We start from the raw sequence: 23,998 nt of genomic DNA on the forward strand, positions 1-23,998 counted from the left end.
AAACCTTTATTGAGTCTCCCTCAGGTAATTTCAGCTGAGCAAAAGCTGCAATATGGTGCCCATTACTAGACTGTAGCTGGAAAATATGTAGTGCATATAAGCCGTGTCTTTTGCATAGCATCAAGTTAGAGTGTTTTAAAATTGTTGGTGGTGGTTTTAAATTAAAGCAAATGGAACATCTAACTCAGACGAGCAGCCATCAGACAGCTGTGGTGACACTGCTCTGTCATGTACCTTAACAGCACCACAGGGCAGAAAAATATGGTATTTTATGGCTAAATTTACAATTTACATTCTTAACCCTATTTTTTTTTTCAATAAACAAAGTTGTAATTAATGTATTTGCATTTAAAGACATTCAGGCCTAAAATACATTAGATAAGAACATAGTAAAGATATATGTGTGTTTGTGAAATACTTGTTTTAAATTTAGAAAGCTACCCAAGACAAAACATCTCCTTAAAAAAGCAATTTTCATTTATATTGTGAAGTAAGTAAAGCTTTTTTCCCCCCTATATCTTGGATTTCTTTTAAAAATACACATATATAGTTATATATGTGCAGACACTGCATGTATCAACTGAAAATAAATACACAAGCAGATAAGTGGGCTTGACTGAACAACGACTCTGTCAATGGAGTCTAGCTATGGAGCTAAACTGAGCCCTTCATGTTTATTAGCAAAAGTTTAATTAAGCATGATGTTAAGCAAAACCTGGGAAATATTAAGTGATTCCGCTTGGAAGAAGTGCTTGGCAGTTTGTGGGATCAGGAATCCATTTAACTTGTGTTCTCAAAATGCCCTAATATCCTTGCTTTACCGGCAAAGTATTTCTGGAAACAAGATAAGATTTTCTTGAAACTCTTTTAAACATTGCACGTGGAACCTATTGGATTTTGTGGGCTAACTTGGAAAGGAAGAAACATGAAAGTATTTAAGATCTTGATGTTACATTTTCTTGTTGCCTGTTTTGTTTTATAAGCATTGTCAGCTCAGCTGCTTTTTGAAGATAACTTAACGCACAATTTTGTTACTGGGGACTGGGATGTGTGTGTGCTTTGTTTGTTTTTTCCAGAACCAACAAGATCCTCTTGAATATTTAAAAAATTCAATAATTCATTTTCCATTACAGTCCAGCAGACAAATCACCTAGTGCAAAATACACTTAAAGGAAGCCTTTACAAAAGCATACTGAGTTACCCTCTTAAATATTCGATTTTGATTATAAAATCTGCCTTACACTTTCTAAAAATGTTTCATTACCTGCTGTGCATTTATCTGAATGATTGTATTATTATTCATTCTCCTAAGAGGTTATTTTCCAAGGGTTATTGATTTGCCTTTCTATAGCAGCATCAGTATTCCCTTCCAGAGGCCATTTAGATAAAAATCCTCTTGAGCTCATAGTTAAAGAAAAAATTGTTCTCTTTTGGTTCAGTCAAAAATTGTATCTGGGAGATGAGGACACAGAAAATATCTTAACTCTCACTGATTATTATTTCTTTAGAAAACAAAACCAAAAACAAACTACACAAAACCAACCGATGAAGCATATAAGCCAAAAAACAGGCAATGTCTTAATGTGAGGAGCTTCAGGAAGCCACATAATACAGGAACAAAAATCATATAATTAAGGGCAAATTGTCCACATCTTAAAGGCTACTTAATGATACCTCTTTTCCAGCAGTTATCACGATTAACTCCTAACCATAGACTTGTAATTGCAAAGATGACCTTTGGCATGTGGTTTAATGCAGTGCTCTTTCCCTCCATCTGCAGATTATCTGAAAAAGCATTGCAGTGGAGTGATGGCATCTACTATTTCTCTCGTTGGAATTAGAATCCAGGGGTTCAGTGCAGTTGCACACATTTAAATGTCGAGTGACACTGAAGATGCTTTCGGGTACATAAGATGCTCTTATGGGGCAGAGAGGACCTATGGGGAAAGCCATGCCCCTCCAAATCACATCTGGAGAATAAGGCCAAAAGGATGACTTAAATACTTCAAATGGTGCAAGACAACGAGGTGTGGACAACTGAATCACAGCCCTAAAAACCACCTCATAATATCAGCTAATTCAACCATCTTACTCTTGGTCATTTTGCTGGAGTTATCCAGCTGTATATTCAATTAGTGCTGCTTATGGGAAAGGACTTCCTGGCCATCTAGCCAATTCTCTGAGAAATCATTGCATAACTGTATCATACAGAACTGACTGTGATGATGTACTATTATTAAATCTCCTGTGTAATGGGCCTTCTTTTCCTCTCCTCATGCCTTTTGTCAAGCTGCAAAGTGGCCTCTCACCCATGAACAGTTTTCTCTCTGAATTGCCTATCAAGGAGACCAGAGCCATTTGTCAGCTGAGCTGTAATCTGTATATACAAACGATCATACATAATCACTCTCTGCATACTCCACCAGACTCTTCCTGCTTTTTGGGTGGTACTGTTTTTAATCTGTCCTGAAAAGTGCTCATTTCACCCACAGAGTCCCAGCAAGGCAGCAACCTGCTGCGATCAGGGAACTGAGGCTCACCGAAGAAAGCAGCAGCTACTGCGACTGCAGCAGACGAGAGCAGAGGAAGCAGCAGCTGAATACGAGCAGTTAAACCTGAGTTTTGTTCCACTGCTTGCAATTATGGCAGGCGTTGTGGCTCCCACGTGCCCTGAAGCGTTTATACTTGTCCCATATGCGCTGGTGTTGGATCTCTCTGCTATGTCCCGTGTTTCACCATCAGTCAAGCATCTCAGGGTTTGACACCTCAGTCCTTGGTACATGGGTGGCTTCTGCTCCCCCTCTGTAGCACAAGGAGGACAGAGACAGTGATCAAAAACAAATGAAGAAATCAAAGTGAAATTTATGGACAATTTATATCCTGACATAAAAAAAATAAAAATCCATTAAAAGTACTTGATAACCCACATAGGCGTTTAGAGGGCCACCAGCATTTAACGTTTCATCTGTAGTTACCTAACGCCCTGTGTATGTCCCACTAGCATACTCAGACATCTTCACGGTCAGTGGGTTTTACAACCAGCAGCAGGCCCACAGGCGCCTCTCTCCCACATCTGCCGCTCTCCAAGTGTCTCCAGACCAGCTCCTAAGCCCCTGGAAGGTTAAATTCCACATGGGCAGCCTGGATACCGAAAGCCAGGAGGCTTGTGGAGGAGAAGAGCTGGAATTTGCTCTGCCAAGTCCTCGTCCAGCCCCCACTGGAGCGCCCTTTACCCCACAGACTCCAGGCGGGAACAAGGCCTCAAGCCTCCTGTCACACAGAGGGACAGCAGGTCCCCACATCGGCTGCAACCCATGGCTGTGGAAAAATATTACTCTTTATGTATTTTGAATCCTCTGCAGCCATAAAGCTGTTCTTTGCAAGCCAATATGTTCAGTTTTGGCAGGCTCTCGTCCCGGTTTGCCAGATACCTGTCACGGGGATCAACCTGCAGCCTCTGCAGCTTCGCAGCCCTCGGAGCTCCTCTCCCTCCCCTTCCTCCCATCTTCTCAAGCCAGAGGCTCCCTCTAGAGCAACTGTCAGTGCCGAGCCCTGCTTGGCAGAAAATCAGTGACAGTTTAACAAATATTGTTGAAAACTCTCTGAGAATGCAGTTACACAAATGACAATAGCAAATATAAATATTTATGGTGAGGTTCTCCTTTATTTACCCAGTTGAAAAGCAGAGAGAATTGCATTAACGGTACAAAAATGACACAAATATAATAGCAGAAGCAAAATTACAGTCTGACCAGTTAATGGCAGAAAGATAAGAGGCAAATACTTAGGAAATTATTTTGTACATCTGAACTGGACTTGCCCACTGAAGCACAGGTTTGACTATGGTGATTCTCTAAATCACTCTAGCAAAAAAGATGATAAAAAAGAAAGAGAGTGGTCATTATGCCTATTACCAAGACAGAATTTTGCTGTTCCCCTGGTACACAAAAGCATCATTAAATCACCAGCCTCGTTCAAACCCTTATTTTAAAATGTTACCTTAAATGTGGCACACGAGGCTACGACCTAATATTGTGAACCCCAAAATGAAGCACTGCACTGCACACTTGTGGTGTTCATTTTTTTGCTCCTTAATTCAGAAAATTTTATATACCATGAAATATTTCAGAAGTTTTATGAGGAAAGCTTTTGAGAAGGAACAGAATGTACTTGGTAATCTGAACTTATCTGCCCTGCCTTATGGTTGTAGTACTTTCTGCACATGGCAAAAGGCCATGGGTGGATTTTTTTTTTTTTAAAGATAAAATATAGGAAAAATGTGGGACACTGGAGAAACAAAGCTGTTCTTCACTTTTTTTTTTTTTTTTTTTCTCTTCTGAGGAGGGGGATGCAGGTAATAACTACCCAAGGTTTTAAACTATCATTAGATTCAATGAAAAAATATGAAGAAAATGAACTTTAGACCACGTGGAAGGGCAGAACGTTATTTTATGAATTGCACCTTTATGATTCACGGTTGATTTTAGTAACAAAATGCATTAGCACTGCCTGTTTCTCTTTTCCCAACACAGTACAAAAACAGCTAATTGACAGACATGCAGACAGCTCTGTATGAACCAGTGGGGAAATGCTCGGAGAGAGCTGCTGCCTGTAGGAGCCAAGCCTGAAACTTACTGAATTTCAAAGGTGCTTATAGCTCCCTTTGAAATGATCTGATCCTATCCTCCCTCTTCCTTACCAATGAGTTTTGTTCTTGAATTTGGTGGAATACTGTCAAATTCTAACCAAATTGCTTTTATCATTACATAGGTTCAAATACCCTTTGTAGACTCCGATGGTTTGTGTAGCTTAGGTGGATATCTCTCTGCAGAATTATTTCACTGGGGAAGGCTCACAGGTGAAAGACCCATTGTCCTCCTGTTGAGCTTCCCATCCAGGCTTTCCAGGCTGGCAGTAGAGGAGGGCGGTGAGGATGAGAGGGAGAACTATCAAAAGACTGATGTCAGTCAAAGACCAGGCTGACTCTCCTGCGGAGCTGGGGACCGGTCATTTTAAAATGTTACCTGTTGGGATGGCAGACAGGGAGGGAAGTTACTCACCTGCCTGGCATCGTGAAAAAGAATTGATCAGGATAGAGTAAGATCATGATGAATCTTGATTTAATTAAGCTGCTGACTAGTTGTCTGTATGCTCAGTCTCTTACCCACACTAATATTAGCTCTAACAAACCAGCATGTGCAGAAGCAATACAAACACATGGTTTGTTACTACAAGGACTAAAATGCTTGCTGTCATTGCAGACATTGTATGCTCAAAACATTCAGAGCACATTTAAGATTGTCCAAGCCAAACCTTCCAAATATTTAACACGGCAGATGTTCCAAACAACAGTAACTCCTTATGTGTGCTGAACTGTTATTATTGTCATCATCAACACTCTGAAGTTTACAGTGGCCTGAAGTAGAGCTTAGGCTCCAGGTACAACAGCTAGGACATTAAGAGGCATTTTTCCTCAAAATTCCTCCCCAAAGACAGCAGAACAACATAGCCTATTCTTTCTTCTTCTCCTGTTTCTGCGTTGGGTGGCGGAGATGACTTGGAGACTTGTTCTAGCACCGTAGCCCTGTGTTATATCTCGCACCATGTTGCACTGGAACAGCAGTAGCCAAACTGCACGCACCAGTCCTGCGGACCATCCTGTGGGTGATGAGGGGTTACAGTGGGAACAGGGCAAGGAGAAACCTGTGATCCTGCCAGAGTTGTAGGAGATGGCCTGGGCTGATTTGCAGGCACAGAATTCTTTTAAAAAACAAATCTGCTCTAAGTTAAAGCTCTGTTTCCCTTCATTTATACACAGAAATATGTTGCAACCTTGAGACATGATAAAATCCTATAAAATGCCTGACTATTGTAGAAAGGACTGAATTTTGTCTGAATGAGAGAAAATACTTGATTAGTGGCCAATGTTCCAAGACTGCAAGCCTTGGGACAGAGGTTTTGTTTGTGCTAGTGAAGAACATTGACTATTCTAAATGCCTCTGACAATCACACTGTAAGAAACCTTGTGCTCTTCAAGGCTTTATTTTCCTCGTGGCCCTGTTGCAAACCGATTTACCTTAAGCACTGTGTTAATTTAAATAGGACAGGAACAACATTTTTTCTGTGAACTGTAAGATAAAGAACATTACTGCGAGCAGTGCCAATATTACAGGAATGTTTAAACTAGTATTTATGAAGGATGCCATCAGTAAATTAAAGATTGCAACAAGACCCCAATGGATAATCTAAAGAAAACAGGAAAAAAATAAAAAAAATAAAAAATAAACCACCAAGATCACATGCTGATTACAGTACTTTATCAAAAAGCCTGACATGAAAAGTCAGTCACTCCAGTTAAATGAGCAAATGAGCAAATAGTGGAAAATGGATTTGCAACACTAGTGGAGTGCGGCTGAACGTCCTATTTACACCTTGTTTTTTGTGTAGTACGTGGACTGAGGTGATGTTCAGCTTATCTAGTGAAACATCCAGATGCTGCAAAACTTGCACAAGTGCACAAAATATATCCTCTGAGCATTCAAAGTGGGGGGGAAAAAAAAAAAAAAAAAAAAAAAAAAAAGGTTAACCCCAAATCTTTCAAGATGTTATCTGCTTTTTGCGGTAGGAAACTACTGCCTCTCCTTTTTTTCAGCTTTCACAATCTTTGTCACAATACCCTGTAGTTCCTTAAGCCATCAGATCAATTGCTTTGGAACACAATTACTCCCGGCTTTTTGTTTAAGGCAAGTAATAGAAGCTTGCTTTCCTCCTGTGTAGTTTCCTGTTATTTTTGGTTTCATATTTAAGGCCCTTAGATCATGTTCAATGGGAAGTGTCCAAAGACTTCCTGGGTGCACACGCAACACAGAGAGCTAGTTCTGCTAGCACGTGCAGGGCAGAACCAAAACTGTGCCTACTTCTTATCTTTATCCAAGCAATTCTTGGCAAATCTCAAGACAGCAAATGGTTATGGCAGCCTTAGGAGAGCTCACTGACAGCAGCTGCACATATCTTTGGGGTGCAGGTACCTCTCAGCGATGCTGGCAGTAACCCCGAGCCTGTCCCATGGTGCCACCTTCCAGACAGGGAGGAAAGCTGTCCTGCATCTTCCTTCTTAGATCTTGTCAAGAGTTCAGAAATCTCTGCTGCTTCCAGAGGGAGCTGAGGGTTGGGTTCAGAAGCTGCTGTTAAACAGGGCTCTTCATACACAACAAGACTAAATCTCCAGTGATCAAACGATGCTTAGGCCTGAAAAGTTGTGCAATGATTTTTAATTTTTTTAAATAGAAACCTTTTCCTGTGAGAGGAAGCATTCTACGAATTGCCTTGGGCTGAGCGGAGCCCTTTTGCTCAGAAGCTGAGTGATACAGGTCTTCACCACTGTTCATTCCTTGACGCTTACAATACAGATCAAAAACGGAGACTATTGAAGTGGTCTCTTTTAACAGACACAGTGCCTGAATTTGGATGCTCAGAAGCTAGCAATACAGAGGGTTATAAATGCACGAAGGAGATTTTTGTCCAAGACTGCCCCCATCTGTTACTTCTTCATAACTGAAAAAAAAAAAAAAAAAAAAAGGTTAAAATTGTAAATTTTCCTCTTCATACCTGATAAAGTGAGATTTCCAGTATACTAATATTGAGTGTTGACATTTATTGGAATAATTAATTGACAGTTATTTCGGCTGCTTAAATGCCCCTGACATATAAAAGTGGAAGACATACTGAATCTCTTCAGTATTTGGATGGGGGCAATTTTACTGAGCTGTTTTCAACAAGTTAAACTATTAATATTTCTCTTGGTTTCCTCCATTTTCTATAAAATTACTCTGAAACACAGGCTACTTTTTTTTTTTTTTTTTTAAGACTAACGGCTTTTTCTTCAGCAACTACAAAACAGTAGCACTTTGCTTCCATAAAATTTCTGGTAAGGTCAATTCAATATTTGATTTGTGGAAAGCTAACTTTATATGTTTAACATATGCTTAAATAAATATGGGAAAACTACGTCTGTTCTTGAAAATTCCAGTTGTAATTCTTAAGGATGTGTAGAGGAGCAAAGCACTCAATTCTGACTTTTTTTTCATCCACTTTAAATCCCTTAAAACAAAAGCAGCAAACAGAGACAACGGTTTAAAATGGAACAACATTTTTGGTGAATAAAATCTGTGAGCAACATAAACTTCTGTCTTAAAGGAGAGTTTTGTTCAAATGTTTGTTTAGCTGCAAAACATAACAGGGTGTTGTCATGCAATATTATTCTAGGAGACAACTCAGTAATTATTTTTCAGAGTCTTATGAACAGACTTGTTTTTCTAGAAATTGCAAATTGAGAAAGAGAAAACTAAGTTTTAAATTAATTAAAATTATTAATATTAACAAAGACCAATTATACAAATATATCAACTAATTATCATTAATAAATTAATTAATAAACAAGATGGAAAACCAAGATCAGCAGCATTTAACAAATCTGGCTCTTCTTGTTAAGCATTTTACTCTGATGGACACGTGTACTAAAAAAGTGCTTAACGCAGACTAAACCAGCCTGCAGAGGTGTAATTGTAGCATTTGGGAGTACACCGGGTAGGAGCTCAGGCAAGAGCTCAGCAGGACATAGATGAGAAGCTCTGCTCCTTTCAGGTAATAGCTTATGATACATGTCATTTGGAAAGGAATTCTTGTTGCAGACATTTCTTGTATTCATAACTCAAGGTATATATTACCGAGACCACAATGGTATTGCTTCCAGCTCCTACTGCGTTTAAATATCCATTCCAGCCTGGATTTCATTCCAAAGAAAATTACTTTTGGCACAGACAGCCAGAATCTGTAGGTCTTCTGCTTATTCATTAAGACATGGTGAACCCCTCGCTTGCTGTGCCAGATTGGTGGGCTGCAACTTAATCTGCACCGCAGAATTGCCCAGTGGAAAGAAATCTGTGCTCTCCTTCACCAGCCTAAAGCCATACTTGTGCCTGCCTATTTCCAGCTGGTGGTAGATCCAAAGACCATAAGGTCTGCTCTTTCTTCTTCCCTCTGCATGCCCCTGCCTTGGTGCTGGCAGCATCCCAGGATCTGCCCATCTCAGGCTGGCTGATGATAAAGTCTCAGCACGCAGCCTGGGAGCAGATGGGAGCAGTGATTTTGGATCTTGCATTGTGGCTGCTATGATGTTTACCTTCACTTTAGTAGTGCTTCTGACACATCTCCTGTAATGTCCTTGTAGACACATTGATGAAGTATGGGCTAGATATGTGGACTGTGATGTGGATTGAAACTGGCTGGACTGCTGGGCTCAGAGGGTTGTGAACAGCAGCGTGAAGTCCAGGTGGAGGCCAGCCAGTAGTGATGTACCCCAGGGGTTGATATTGGAGCTAATCTATTTAAAATCTTTATTAATAACTGGTTGATGGTGGAAAGCGCATCTCGAACAAGTTTGTAGAAGATACACAACAGAGAGAAATGGTTGAAACACCAGAGGGCTGTGTTGCCATTCAGAGGGACCTTGACGGGCTGGAGAAATGGCCAAACAGGAACTTCATGAAATTAAGCAAAGGGAGGCACAAAGTCCCGCCTCTGGGGAGGAATAAACCCAGGCACCAGCCCATGCTGGTGGTCAAGTGTGTGGAAAGCAGCTTTGCAGAAAAGGCCCTGAGGGTCCTGGTAGGCACCAAGCAGACCATGAACCAGCAAATTCCATCTCAGCACAAGCAAACACTTTTTTAAAAAACAAAACAAAACAAAAAACAACCTATGTCAGTGATTAAACACTGAAATAGGTTGCTCAGAGATGCTGTAAAGTCTCCATTCTTAGAGGTACTCAAAACTCAACTTGACATAGCCCTGGTCAACCTGCTCTAGCTGACCCTGGTTGACCAGGAGATTGGACTAGATGATCTCAAGATCTGATCAAGAACTGCAAGGATTCTGCGATCCTGTGTAATGCTCACGGGTCCAGAGCATCGCTCAGCAGGACACTAGGAAACTCTTCCTTCAAACATTCTGCTCCTTGTACTCTGAAGGAGAATGAACACACATGAACCCTCCCTCTCCGGTGAGGTACAGCGGACTGCTGTTGTGTGAGCACATACGTACATCAGAGAGGATAATGTCACATCTCCTGTTCTCTGTTGCTGTGAGGAAGCCGTGGGTGCAGGAATTAGCAGGTGGGACTCCAGTTTCTCAGCAGGCAGAACTCAGCCCCTCTGTTACTCAGAGACTGTAACATGTGGCTGAGCTCCTTCCCAAAATGGATCTGGATAAGCTGCATTTTTCAGGGAGCTTAGCTCCTGGCCATGTCTCCAGGCTCATACATGTAATGTGTCTGTTCCTCAGCACTGGCCAGGCAACCTGGCTCAGATGTTGAAGTGTAAACATCAGATAGATGAATCTCACTGTATAAAACAAAAAGGATCTGATTTGACTGCAGAATGAAAAACTAACACAACCAAACACTAAACTCTTCGTGCTTCCCATTATTTTCTGGAATCCTCATGCTAAGAGACAAACAGAAAAATGTATGACTGAAAAATATTTGTATTTTTCCGCACCTCTGTGCTCATCTTTTCCCAGCTTTTCTCCCTTTCTTGCACGTTTGAAGGAGCAGGACCAACTGTACACTTGAAAAGTTACACTTCAATGGCCATGTCATCAATCAGACTTCCTACATATCCCTTTCACTTACCTCATTATGTGTAATAAACTTCAGATGAATAAACCTAGAAGCTCACCAAAGTGCTGACAGCACTGAAACCTTCTTAAAAGTATCAAGGAAATGAAAATGACTCATCAGACATGCCAACTAATAATGAAGGAAAGCTGGACTTCTGTGACAGTTTCTGCCTGAAAACAGAGCTATGAAAAAGCCACATTTGTGAGGCTGATAGCAGAGAAACAGCTGTTACATAAAAAAAGTCAATAGAAAAAATATTTCACAAAATATAAGTAGCCTTTTCAGAAGTCATTTCACTGCATATTTATATCACAAAATAGTGATGAAATTGTCTCAGCTGCTAAAGACAAGAAACTTGAGGAAGCAAGCATGGCTAATATGTTAAGATACTGTATCACAATTACATTTTTCATTACTTTTTTTTTTTTTTTTTTTAAATTTGGGAAGAATACAGTCCTGAGTCCTTCTCAGATCTCTCAGCATATGATTCCATAAATCACTTAATTATTTCAAGTGTTGACAGACTGATCTTGGCAAAGCACCTTCCAAAGAGCATCATATGTACTACCGTATTTAGTATGAACTACAAAAAAATTAAAGCAAAATTCAGCTGTGCTTTACATCCAGTACTACCTCTGCCTTTATGTTCTTTAGTTCTTTTAATAGAAAAATGAAAATCTAGGAATTGTTGTCAGACCTAGGGAATGGCTCTAGTCACACAAATACATGTTCTATAGTTAACATTGAATGTGATGAGTTTTTGGTTACTGGAGGAGAGAGGGCATTTAAGAATGTACATCTCTTTGTAAGATATATTAGTTTAGGAGGTAAAAACACTAGTCACCTTTAAAAAATGTCATTGTAATAAAAGAATACAAGACATATTTAGGCTTCCATTATTTGCAATTTAAAAATGTCCTTGAAACTTGACATTCTCATTTTCTGAAAGTCTTGTGAAAAAAGGCACTGCAATTAATATTGCATTCATTGCTATCCTGGAAAAAGCCACAGAAATATTCTGAGTAAATCCTAAAAAGAAGAAGATAATGTCAAAAGCAGAGAATCACTAATTGAAATAATTCTTCCCCACAGCCACCAAAGATATCCATTACCTTGCTTTCTGTTTAGATCCCACAAATACTGCTGACAGTGATTCATTATTTGGTTCACTTGCAAAATTACTCAGTCCAGTTCACTTTGAGCTCACCAGTCTGTGTTAATGCTGGTCTTTTTTGCACTTGAGTTGGATTAGTGGAATTGTTTCCAGCTGTGTTTTCAATATAATTCCCTTGTAATCCTATTGATATAAATTTTCTGGAATCTATACTAGCCTAGCAAAGGATGGTCCTCTTGTTGGTTTGGATACTTTTAAAACACAGCAGCTATAAATCCTTGTTGCTTTTTGGAAATCACAGAGGCTTGGCCAAGTCAAAATAGTAGAAGGTAAATCCATGGCACCGAGCCACATGTAGTAAATTTCTTTTGAAAACTGTTTTTTTTTTTTTCCTCTCTTTTTTTTTTTTCAGAAAGACAAGAAGGAAACATTGGTAAATCATTTGCACATTAATATTGTGCAAATGTCACCACTGTGATCTTACTGTATTTCTTAATATATTTCCAGATGTGCAGCATATTTGATCTCTTTCAAAGAAGCATTATATTTTAACGTTTAGCTCTAACATTTGAACAACATGAATTCTTCCTTGTAATTGTGCAAGGAGTTCTGTGGTGCCTTCCAGAGCAAGCTGAGTAAAGCTCAATGGTAACAAGCAGGATATACTCTACAAGGTGGACAAGTGGTGTAAAAAATAATATTGTGAATCAGGAAAATTAAACTGATACAAGAAAAATCAGCAGAGTTACCCTTGAAAGCACATGCCTTGCATAAATGTAAAATATTAATTTAGTTCCTGATGCAGATTGGTGACTCAAAATTAGATTATTAATTTATGTGAAGGCTGCAGTGTGTTTCAGAATCTACTCGCTGGTCGGTGGAATCCATCAGGACTTTTCAGTGTGGCTCCCTGACTAGATGGAGCCACAGGATGGTGCTCATGCACTTTGCATACTGCACTACAAATTCATGAAAGGAAAAAAAAAAAAAAAGAGAGAGAGAGAGAGAAGGAGCCAGACTCTCCCTTTGGCATGCTGTTCCTTGTCATGCCTTGAAATACACGAGCCAGCAAGCAGTCATGGATTAGGCTGATTTATCTCTCTGCATTTACTAAGTCTTCAAGGGTATTGCAAACAGACTTATCCATCTACGTCCTTGTCTTCTGGTGACTATTATTTAGCTAAGTACATAAATTAGGGACTGAAAAGGTATAAAGTGTGTCACATTTAGCATCAATGAACTGAACATTTTATGGTTCAGAGGAATCATTACCCTGCAAGCTACTCTCTTCTTGGCTGGTACAAAGCGTTAGCCGTTGCACACACCTGGCAGTACCACAGAATAACAACATCTAGGAATGCTTTTTAACATTTGCTATATGAAACAACAGGACTTAAAGTGTCTTTAAAGCTTACACAGTTCTGTAGTTTCCATAGAAAAATATCTGTGTATGGTGACTTTGGACAAGAAATCTGCAAGACTGGGAATCCTACCCAGCCACAGAAGGTCCTACTTTATGGAGTTTAGACATAGTCATATCCCCAAGACTTACTGTGTTCCCCTTCCCTCAAAGGGAGTCCTACTTATGTGAACAAGGCGATGCGCGTCTCTCTTTTCACTTCTGCCTCTTGTTTCTTAACTGCAGTCCTTCAGTGATTTCATTTGTAATTTTATACAGATGACCAGGCACATTGAAATGAGTATTTTCACTCACCTCTTAAATTCTAGGGACTTACAAACTTCATGAGTAGTAGCCTTAACTGTAAATTCAGTAGGGTATACTGTGAGGTAAATCAAATTTGTGTATGAATACAGATTCTGCAGTTCCACTTCCCCATTGCTGTGTCTACATAGATGGCAAAAATGCGAACATGTACTACAGCGCTTTTAATCAAGGTTTATACTAAGCCAGACAAGCACTGGAACACTTTATTATAAATACTTCCCCGATTAATCATCCATCAGCGCAATAACCAGCACTGGGGGAAGAACATTCCTAGCCACACTGTGGGGCAGGCACCTTTTAAATCATTGATAACGAAGTGAACGAGCAGCTCCGGGAGGAGGAGAGGGAGTTAAGAGGGAGCAGGACCAGGAGAAATGGGGTGCACCAGGAGAACTGGGGTACTGACAGGAGAACCGGGGTGCTGACAGGAGAAGGGAGGTGCACCAGGAGAACCAGGGTGCTGGCAAGTGAACTGGGGTACTGACAGGAGAACCGGGGTGCTGACAGGAGAAGGGAGGTGCACCAGGAGAACCAGGGTGCTGGCAAGTGAACTGGGGTGCTGGCAGGAGAACAGGGGTGCAGCAGAGAAGCAGGGTGCTGACAGGAGAACTGGGGTGCTGACAGGAGAACTGAGGTGCCCCAGAGAAGCGGGGTGCTGACAGGAGAAGTGGGGTGCTGGTAGGTGAACCGGGGTGCACCAGGAGAACCAGAGTGCACCAGAGAAGCAGGGTGCACCAGGAGAACTGGGGAGCTGACAGGAGAAGTGGGGTACATCAGGAGAACCAGGATGCTGGCAGGAGAACCGGGGTGCACCAGAGAGCCGTGGTGCTGACAGGAGAAGCGGGGTGCTGACAGGAGAAGCGGGGTGCACCAAAGAACCGGGGTGCTGAGGGGAGGACCGTGGCGCTGACAGGAGAAGAGGGGTGCTGTGAGGCGAAGCCCAGCCCGGCCGCTCCCGCACCTGGCCGCACCCTCCCGCCGCAGCGCAGGGGCCCGGGGGCGGGGGCTGGCCGGCGGGCCCGGTGCTCGCCTCTTTTCCCCCCTTCTTTCCACCTTCAGCTCTATAACTGCCCGCCTCCTCTCCCTGCCCTCCCTCCTCGTCGGATGCGGCGCTGCGAGGGGAAGAGCAGCCGGAGGGGAGCGGCGCGGCGCAGCAGCACCCCCAGCCCCGGCCGCCCGCCGCTGCCCGCCCAGGTCGGTGCGAGCTCCGCGGTGCTGCCCCGGGAGGGCTGGGGCGAGGCGGGCAGGGACAGGCTCCGAGTCTCAGGGGGGCTCCGAGCCCGGGGCGGCTTCACTGGGCACAGGGGTGGGGGGCGTCCCGCAGCCACCTGCGGGGCCAGCCCCGGGGAGGGCGGCGGGGACCGGAGCGGAGCCGCAGGGAGCGGGCGAAGCTGCTGGGAGCAGGGGACAGAAGCGTCGAGGCTGAGGGGGAGCCCCTTAAAAACTGCAAAAGCCGTACTTTTAAGGATAATTAGAATTTATTAAAGAAAACGCACTTTCAGTTGAGGGTCCGGCTGGGCACATCCTCCCTCCTTCACTCTCTCAGCGGCCCCAGGCCGGTCTCTTCCCCCGGTTCCCCCGTCCCGGTGCCCCCCGGTAACGGGACTGCCCCGGCCGGCCCCGCCGTGTGGGGAGGTGGGCCATGGGGGACTTTACCCGGGTCTCCTGGAGTCCCCCCCAACTCGGTGGGGACAACAGACACCCCCCGCTGCCCCCCTTTTCGAACTGAAAAGGGGGAATGTTACCTTAAAATGGGGGGCTTGGTGGCGCCGCTGAGGGGGCTGTGAGAAGTGGGGTGCACCCCAAGAGCACTCTGCTGCCCTGTGGAGCACTCCTCCTTGTGGGACATCGACCCGAGAAACTTGGGTCACTCTGCACCCTAATAAACCACCACTATACGGGTTATAAACCCCCTGGTGCCTCACCGAGGCTGTGGTGTGGCAGGGTGGCTCTAAGCACCGCAGTGTAAGACGTTACAGCCAGCCAGGTGTGTGAAGGCGCTGCAGCTTTGGGCAGGTTTCCTCAGGGCTGAGCTGCTTGGTCCTTGAGATTTGTTCCTTGGCTGAGCTGCCTGGGCCCTGCTCCTTGGCTGAGTTTAACTGGCACCTAGAAACACAGCACTCCTCTGGCAGGTCTTGTCTGGAGCAGGGTGGCTGTACAACAGGTTTGGGGTGTCTCAAAGGCAGGTTCATCCCCCAGGAGAAGGTGACGAGCTGTCTGGCTTGTGTGGATGCTGTGGGCAGCCTGCGGTGTGTAAGCCTTCCCCTTCCTGGGACAGGAGCTGAGGCCACCACAACAGCAAGTGCATGTGGAGCAGCAGGGGTCACCTCATCGGCCGGGCTTTTGGTGTGGAAGGGGAGCCTGGAGTTGGGTTTCTGCTCTCCAAGTTATTCACTCGGATAACTGTTTTACCAAGTAGTGGAGAAATATATAAAAAGCAGGGGGAATGGGATGGCTTTTCTGATTCCGTGATGGTGTCAGCCACAAGGTGGCTGCAGACTCGTAGTTGCCTCTGTGTGCCTTTCCTCCTGGAGCGAACCCTGAGGTGCTGGTCTTTGCAGAAGTCAGTTTGTGCCCAGGCTGTCTTTTATCCAGCATCAGTTATGTTTCTCTCAATAAATCATACCTTCTTCCTGTGACAGCTGTTCTCTGAAATGAGCAGGAGAGAGTGTTCCTATACAGCGCTGCATGTCAGTTAATATTTATAGCCCTTATCTGGGAGGAGGGTTTATATCAAAACTAGCAAATGGGGAGCTGAGCCACCACTGTGAGTGGCTATTTTAATATCTGGGTTATTATATGGAAAGAAACTTACACATAGTGGTGACTGAATTGAAGAATGAGTTGTGTATTGTCCTTTGAAGAGTCAACATTTACACACTTCAGGTTATATTCCTGAGGTGGGGAGAAGCTTTGATACGCAATGTAAGTTGCACAAGGGGTGCTGTTTAGGACTTAGCTGTCTTTGTTTGCCCTATTGCCTGTCACTAGGTAACTGCCTGCTGATGCTGGCTCATCTGGATCCAGTCCTTGGATGTTTGACTCCTTGTGTTTGTGTAGTAGAAAGCCTGGGCACTTGGCTTGGGTTTTTGAATTCTATCTGGAGGATGTGTCCTAAGAACCGGGCATAGCAATACCTCAGTTTTGGGCACGCGGTTTTGTTATTAGATATAGTTATTTCTCTCTGTCTTGAGAGATTCATACTGTAAGAGATGGATTCAAAATATGTACCTGAGTAGTGTGGAACTTGTTGATAATTTGACTAAAACTTAGGTAACCCCCTGTGGGGATAGAACTTCAAATGATGAAGTCACCTGTATATTTTGAGGTGGCATACCAAATATCCATGATTGGGATTTGTGACATTAGACCTACCAAGGACTGGGATAACTATGGCAAATTGTAAATATCTTTTACAAGAGAGAAGGAGGTGTAGGATTATCCTCTCATCTGTTCAATACTGGTTGAGGTACTTCAGACTGTCTTTTGTATTCTTAGATAGTGGTTGGACCACTTGCATTATGCCTTCCTCAGAAGACATCGAAAACGGGGAAGGTAAATTAAGTGGTGGTGTCCTAGGGATATTAGAGAAAATTACATGGAAGGTAAAGGGGAGGGACTTGCAAAGCAGAAATACATAAACCAAAGTTTACCAAAGCAAACCTTCAAATGCTGAGTCTTTGACAAAATTAATTTAATTCTCCAGTAAAATACTAACAGGAGAGGGCAGCAAAAATTCTTCTTCCTAGCCCAGAAAATTGACCAAAACTAGTGAAGTAAAGTTTGGTGATAGGTAAATATTTAAAAGCATGATGTTATGATCATGATGCGTCTTGGGAGGTGCTTCTATGTACGTTGAGTAACTCTACTGGCCAATATTAAAAGCCAAGTTCAGATAATGAATTTTGTACTGTTTTTAACCTAGCTTCTTGGGCAGAAAGATTATCCCATCTGGAACTTGAACTTTGGCACCCGAGTTGCTTTCTGTAACCCAGTTATTTCACCTAGAACTACCTTCAGTATTCATACAGTGCTGCACTCTGAAGTGCTGATGTTCCTAATGGATTAAGTTAGATGTTTTTGACCATGGCATTGCCTACAGATAAAATTAGTACTTAGCTGATACCCTGTATGCCTTCTGAGTTGTCTGCTTCAGTCACTGTGCCAGATACTGCAACAGAGAGCTCAGAATAAGCTCAATAAGATAAAAATAGGAAAAACGGAGTAGGTGCTAGAGGACATTGAGAGGAAGACTTGCATTTCCTCAGAACAAATTTCTGCCTTTTTTGACAGATGATGTGCAAAATCACTCAGTTGAACTGACCCCAGTTCACTGGGGAGATGAAGTATGTGTATTTGATGTCTTATGGTAGGCTTGCAAGGCACTTATGACTCCGCAATTTAAAAAATATTAAATGATGAAATAAATGACTTAAAACATCCAGAAAGGGATGTTCTAGATATAAAGTAGATAACAGTTGAAGTCCTACTTTATCTCGAGATTCAGAATTCTCTACCACAGGTGCCTTGGTAAGGTGTTTGCAACGCTGGATTCTGTAGAGATACCCATTTTGCCTTGTTACACGTAGCAAACTCTACTTCCAATGCTAATGTATACTATGCAAAGATTAACACTTTTCTGGTTACATGGAACCAATTTTTAGAACTGTTCAATGCCTTGAATGTGCTTCTTTGTCCTTCTCAAGTAAAATATGGTTTGTTTATAAGCTGCTTCCAGGATGAAATCTTTGCTCCACTGATGTCCATGGCAAACTCCTAGTCATTACTTTTTCAATGGAATCCAGATTTTGCCCACACCTTTCATTAAAATGTATACTTTAGGTTTACAGGTTTAATAAATATTTCTGTTCTGTGTGTTTTCAGACTTGCTGATACTGTGTTCATCAAGGGGAAAAAGATGCCTTGTTGGTATGAGGTACAGAGCTGCGTCCTCTTGGCATTTTTAGCTGTCGCAGCTTACTCCATCAGTGATGCCCAGGGCCAAGGTAAGTGCTAAATAAAAAGATGGAGCTTTTCACTAGATCACTCTGATGTGCAGAAATAGACTTACTTATTCCAAATGCAAGTGTTACTTTCCTCTTAGTAGGTTGCTGACCCAGTATTACTGAAATGATGCAGGAGTCTTGCTGTTGATCTCAGGGAGCGAAGAATTACATGTTCATGTGTGCTTTTTGAACCTTTTATTTCAAATAGCATAAATCATTCTTTTTGCAAGTTCAGGTGTCTCAAAATGAATTTTACAGGACATTTTTTACTCTTACTTACCTGAAAGCATTGATCAGAAATTGCTGTGATTGCCCTCTATGTAATCAAGTAAGTTTGAAGCGCCAGCCTTGATATTAAGCTTGTATGGAATATACTTTTTTTTTTTTTCTTTGTTGGAACAGTAGCTAATGTAACACTTAGATCATACAGTATTACACAGTACTGGTAAATGTCACAGACTACTTCTGCAGTTTTTTTTTTTTTTAATCTCCTTTGTGGATGTTAAAAAATGCTGCTGAGATTGTTAGGCTTAAATACTTGTTGGATCAGATGGACGGTGGTTTGATACTAGAGGAAATCTATCATACTGCTTGGGGAAGGAGGGAGGAAAAATGCCGGTAAGTTTTTATGATTGCTGAAGAAAGACATTTCTCTCAACATTACGTTTATTTAATCCCTTTGATATGAGGTTGCCTAGGCGTAACTGGGAGCAGAATGTGACCCTGGGGCTCTTCTAAAGACTTTTGTGTAATGCATTATTCATGAGCACAGTCAGACTGGTGGCAACGTGAGCCTTTCTGACTTGTGGTAAAAGCAAGCAGCAGCGCTGTCTAGTCCGCGTGGCACTCAAGCGCTGGGGAAGCATCCTGGCTTGGACATCTGGGCATCTGTGAGTGTTTCACAAGCCTCTCCCAGAACTTAGGGACACATGTTAGAAGCAATACTTACCGTGGGCGATGTGAGGTGAATGAAGAAATACATGTTCCCAACGTTCAACACATCAGTTCTGGTCAGAAACGAGGGCCAGAATGTTTGTGACTTAATGAGCCAATAAAGCAAAGCATATGGTCAGTCCCCTGTCTGTGTATTTCAGTCCTACTACATATGGTTAAGATTTGCAAAGCGGGACTTCGGAGAGAGTTTCATCGACAGTTGTATGTAATTCCGTGTACTTGGAAAAGCGTACTCTTCCCCCCCTACTTTTTTTTAAGCTTTGATTTAATCTGTCATATGTAAGGGAGAAAACTCTCAAACTATTAATACAATGAGAGGAAGGTCAGAGAGAGTTTTTCCACAATCACCACACCAGCACAAGCTAGAGCTGGTGTACTTGCTGAATGAAGAACAATACTTCCCTTGTTCTTACACTCTTTCAGCAAGCATCAGCTACCGCATGCTGTCAGCAGTTAGATACTAAGCTAAGTGGACTATTGCCCTGGCCTAGAGTGACTGTGGTGTTACCGAATGAGGTGATGTGAAGTCTAATCTCTTTTCACAGAATAAAAATATCTCTTGCTACACTTGAATTAGTAAGATGCTTCTCAAATCCTTTCTTAAGTTTGCCACCCCTTGCAGTAAGCTCTTCATGCGGCTGGCTAACTGTTTACAATTTAATACAGCACTAACCATATGTTTGTCTGTTTTAAGAAGTTGTACGCTCTGTCAAGGTGTAGGAAGAGCTGGTTTTAGTTCCAGCTTGTGTTTCCTTCCTTTGGCAAAGATGCTCAGTTAAAGGTGTGCAATGTGACTTCTTGGAAAGGAGAAAATGTCTGGGAGACTGAAGTGAACATGCCTGAAGCTACAACTGATTTCTTTCAACTGAGGAGTTATCTGCGTTGAGCTACGTGGTTTTACCTTGTTTATTGCCCAAATGCCTTGTAGACCAAAATGCCATTCAGTTTTTACACAACAACAGTTATTCTTTCCTCACTGCTGTTTATTCCTCATCCAACATAATGTCACTTAAACAACAGCAACAAAATATCCGGTTTTCATCTACTTGAGTTCTTACATAGTACATGAAAAAGTGCTGGGCAAGAAAAATACTTTAGAAATTTACATTTGTTCATAAAATGACTTGTTTTAAGTATTTTCCTTCTATATTTAAAGATGGAAACTTGTCCTTGTGTAGCAATAATTTCCATGTGTTACTAATGTAATTGCAATGCATATTAACTTATTCAGTTCAATTCTTAAGACAAAAGTACATTGGAAGCCACAAGGTTTAGCTAGTATCCAATTTTAGAGCATTGGATGCCTTTGAGACAGCTGCAGATATGCAGTTTATGGTATTTTCCTTTCCATTAAAACACCGAACAGTTCAAAACACTCTTTCCCCACTTGTCCACGAGAATAATGTATTTGGAGTGCTAATCTATCTGGTTCCATAAACCGAAGCCTTGAAGTTGTCTTTAGGTTTTTCTTTTGGGTGACTGCTCTAACGTTGCTGATGGCCATTCACTTTTGCATTCCTGTAGAACCACTTAACAGGCTTTAGCTACTGATTTTTATCAGTTAACTGACTCAGCTTGGATTAATTTTTTTCCCTTTCTGCAAGAAGTGAGATTTTGTTCCACAGCCAATAAAGGTCCAAAGAAATAAAGATATCCTCTTCAGGTTGGTGAATGTGTAGTAACTCCCATCAATATTTTGTTGTCTGTTCAAGTGTTAGATTTTTAACTTCCTTAGCTATTATATGTACTTTTCTATGCCAGAGCGTTAGTCTTTTCACAACTAAGACACAGTTGAGTATCTGTCTGGTGAAAAATTCTTTTTTTCCTTATAGTTAATTGCTGTGTGGGACTGTCCATTCCCCTGCACTGTCATTTTTGATGCAAAAAGTACCCAGTGAAGACTGACTAGTTATGTAAAGACTATTCTGGCACAACTTTTCTAGTTTTTCACATTATAACTGTAGTAAGCAGAACAACTTCTGGTGACTGTGTCCTTCTTTGCTTGTAAGATCTGTGATTGTTTTTTTAGGGGCTCCCAAAATTTACCTAGTTGGTGATGGTGATTAGGCCAGGACTATGCTTCTTTGTTAGAAAATGCTTTCATTTAGTTGAAAGTTGGATGCAATCACAGGGGAAGGAGGAAGATGGCAGAGAAAAACTCTGAGATTCTAAGACATGATTTTATTTGTCAGTCCATGTTTTTTTGGTTATGATAGCTCTCAGTTCTGCCTCTTAATCCCCGTACAAATTTACCACTTAATCCCAGTGAAACGTGTAGCATTTTGAACAATGACAGTATGCAAGTATAAAAAGCTTATTTGCTCTTTCTTAGACAAAATAAATAATGAAAGGAAGTGCATATTTTGCAAATTTCTAGGTATGATTTGTCACTCTTGTTCATTCAGCACCAAGTCATGATGATTTATGTGTAGCTCAAAAACGGATTGACTCTTGAGAATGAATTAAAAGCTGTAATCCATAACTACAGTCTGCTTGGCTTTCAAAACTTTTTGCCATAGTCTCTGTCATTTTATTACAATTATAGCATGCTGAATGTTCTTGCAGAAGCCTGCCTAGGGAAATATTTTTGCAGTACAGGGGCCAAATTTTCAAAGAACTGATTTTGGATTTGCAGCGATTCCCGCACATGCTCTTACTTGCAGCCTCTCTTCTTCTGAACTTGAGGGAGGTGACAGGCAGGGTGAAGGCTCGGTCTGACAAGATTGTGCCCAGCAAATGGGGAGATGCACTGTTTGCATGTGTGCCCAGTGCTGCAAACCACAACAATGCTGAGTATGTGAAATTGGTGTGCCACCTGCTCTGTTTGTTCCCTTGCCTCTCTCTTGAGCTTGTTCTCGTGCAGAGGTGTTACTAAGCTTTCTTGGTGCTTGTATCCTCTCTTTTTTTGTGTTCTAGTGCTAAATCCCTCGAGGCAGAGAGGAGCAGAACCTGCCTTTGCTCTGGCAAAGCTGTCCCTTGGGGATTGATAGGCTGCATACAGGGAAAAAATCTCTTGTATTAAACTTTACTTCTAAGACTCAAAATATTTTTAATATTAGATGGCATTGAAAACTCACCTTTAAATGTCAAAAAAAAAAATACAGCTTGCCTCTTTCCTTCTTTCTTCTGCAAACTCTTGGAAAAAGAAACAAGTAGGAAAAAGTAATCAATTGAGGACAGGTCTTTGGCTGCTACTGTTGCCAGAGCTGCATTGACTGCAGCAGGGCAAATGGAGAGGCCAGAGACTTCTGGATAGCACATTCTGCCTCTAGACTCAGATGCTCCATATGCTGTAATCCTTAAATCTCAGAAATGCCATGAGTGCTATTGACTTATAGTATGTAGTAGACCAAGAAAGACTAGGCATTGGCCTAGTCAACTATATTGGGCCCCGGGGCAAAGAAATTACCACTCCTCCCACTACCTTCAGATAATTTCACTTCTTTCTTGGATGTACCAAGAGAAACCTTAAGGCTGGTAGTGGCAAAGGCATCAAGGGACTTAAAAATGAAGAAAGTTCAGAGGGCTGTGGAGGTAGTGGGAAGAGGAGGGTTTAAGGTCAACGGAGGACTGTGCTAAGCTTTTTTAACCCTTTTTATTTCTCAGCCTCTGGATAGCTTCCCTGGCTGCCTTTCTTTCTAGGTCAGTTAGGTCTGTGTAGACCAAAAGCGATTCAAATGTATAAAGATGCCCCCTTATTGACAGCCTTGGATACCATGGGCTGCACAACCAGCAGCAGTGCTTCAGTTGTTTGCTGTGAAGGGGGATCTCTTCCCTGGGGAAGAAGAGAAATGCCCTGTAGGGTATAGTCTAGGGGAGCTTGCCAGTTAATGTACAGGCACAGTATTGCTCAGCTTGCAGTTAACAACCTAGGGTTGTTACCTTTTTTTCCTCTGTGTGTTACTTTTCTGTAAAGTCACATCTTTCTTCATCATTTCTTGCTTTTATTCATCTCACCAGCTGCTTCTGTTTGAAACCTAAGTGATGGCACAAGATAAGCAGAGGTCAGACTTACTGACCATCTCCAGATTACCCTCTGCCTAAATCTTGCCCAGCCTGTGCACGTCCTAGTCTTGATGAGACCAAAGCAGTGCTTGCAGCTGGCCAAGCGTGCATCCCTGAGGCTAGGTTTGCAAATTGGGCAGCTGATGTTCCCTCTGCTCTGTGCATGCCTGTTTTCCCTCTTGGTTACTGTGTCTTCACAAGGCTTTGAAAATTTGGCCCCGAGTTCCTTTAAATGTTGGGAAACACCCACGGTAATGCAAAGTAAAGGAGGCTAGGTAATGCATATTGTCAGCATAAGCAAGGAGAGCAATTTTAATTCCCCTGTATTAACAAAGAGCATTTGTATTACCAGCTTTGCCTGCTAAACTAGAATCTTAACATCTAACACTGTTTGTCTTTGTCCTCTGCTGTTAGGTTGTTAGTATGTTTTTATAAAGAGATAAAAGGTATGTCTGAGGGAAGTAGTGCACCTGGGGTTGTCATTTTACAAACTAATAAACTGATGTATGTGACATTTT

The 23,998-nt window shown here is 42.1% G+C and overlaps 1 protein-coding gene across 6 annotated transcripts in view; it reads left to right on the forward strand.

Annotated features, from left to right (window-relative positions):
* The first annotated feature begins 14,384 nt into the window (after positions 1-14,384).
* Positions 14,385-23,998, forward strand: part of COL14A1 (collagen type XIV alpha 1 chain) — a 127,120-nt gene continuing 117,506 nt past the window's right edge. For 2 of the 6 annotated variants that reach the window (XM_040546968.1, XM_040546973.1), the window contains exons 1-2: positions 14,386-14,709; positions 18,400-18,521. In XM_040546968.1, coding sequence (XP_040402902.1) covers positions 18,434-18,521 — 88 coding nt within the window. In that variant the 5' untranslated portion in view covers positions 14,386-14,709; positions 18,400-18,433. Of the gene's footprint in view, positions 14,710-18,399; positions 18,522-23,998 lie in introns of all 6 variants that reach the window. The other 4 variants (XM_040546972.1, XM_040546970.1, XM_040546969.1 and 1 more) reach the window with 3 other exon arrangements.

This window comes from Cygnus olor, chromosome 2 (genome assembly GCF_009769625.2).
Source record: "Cygnus olor isolate bCygOlo1 chromosome 2, bCygOlo1.pri.v2, whole genome shotgun sequence".
In the NCBI taxonomy this organism is placed as follows: domain Eukaryota; kingdom Metazoa; phylum Chordata; class Aves; order Anseriformes; family Anatidae; genus Cygnus; species Cygnus olor.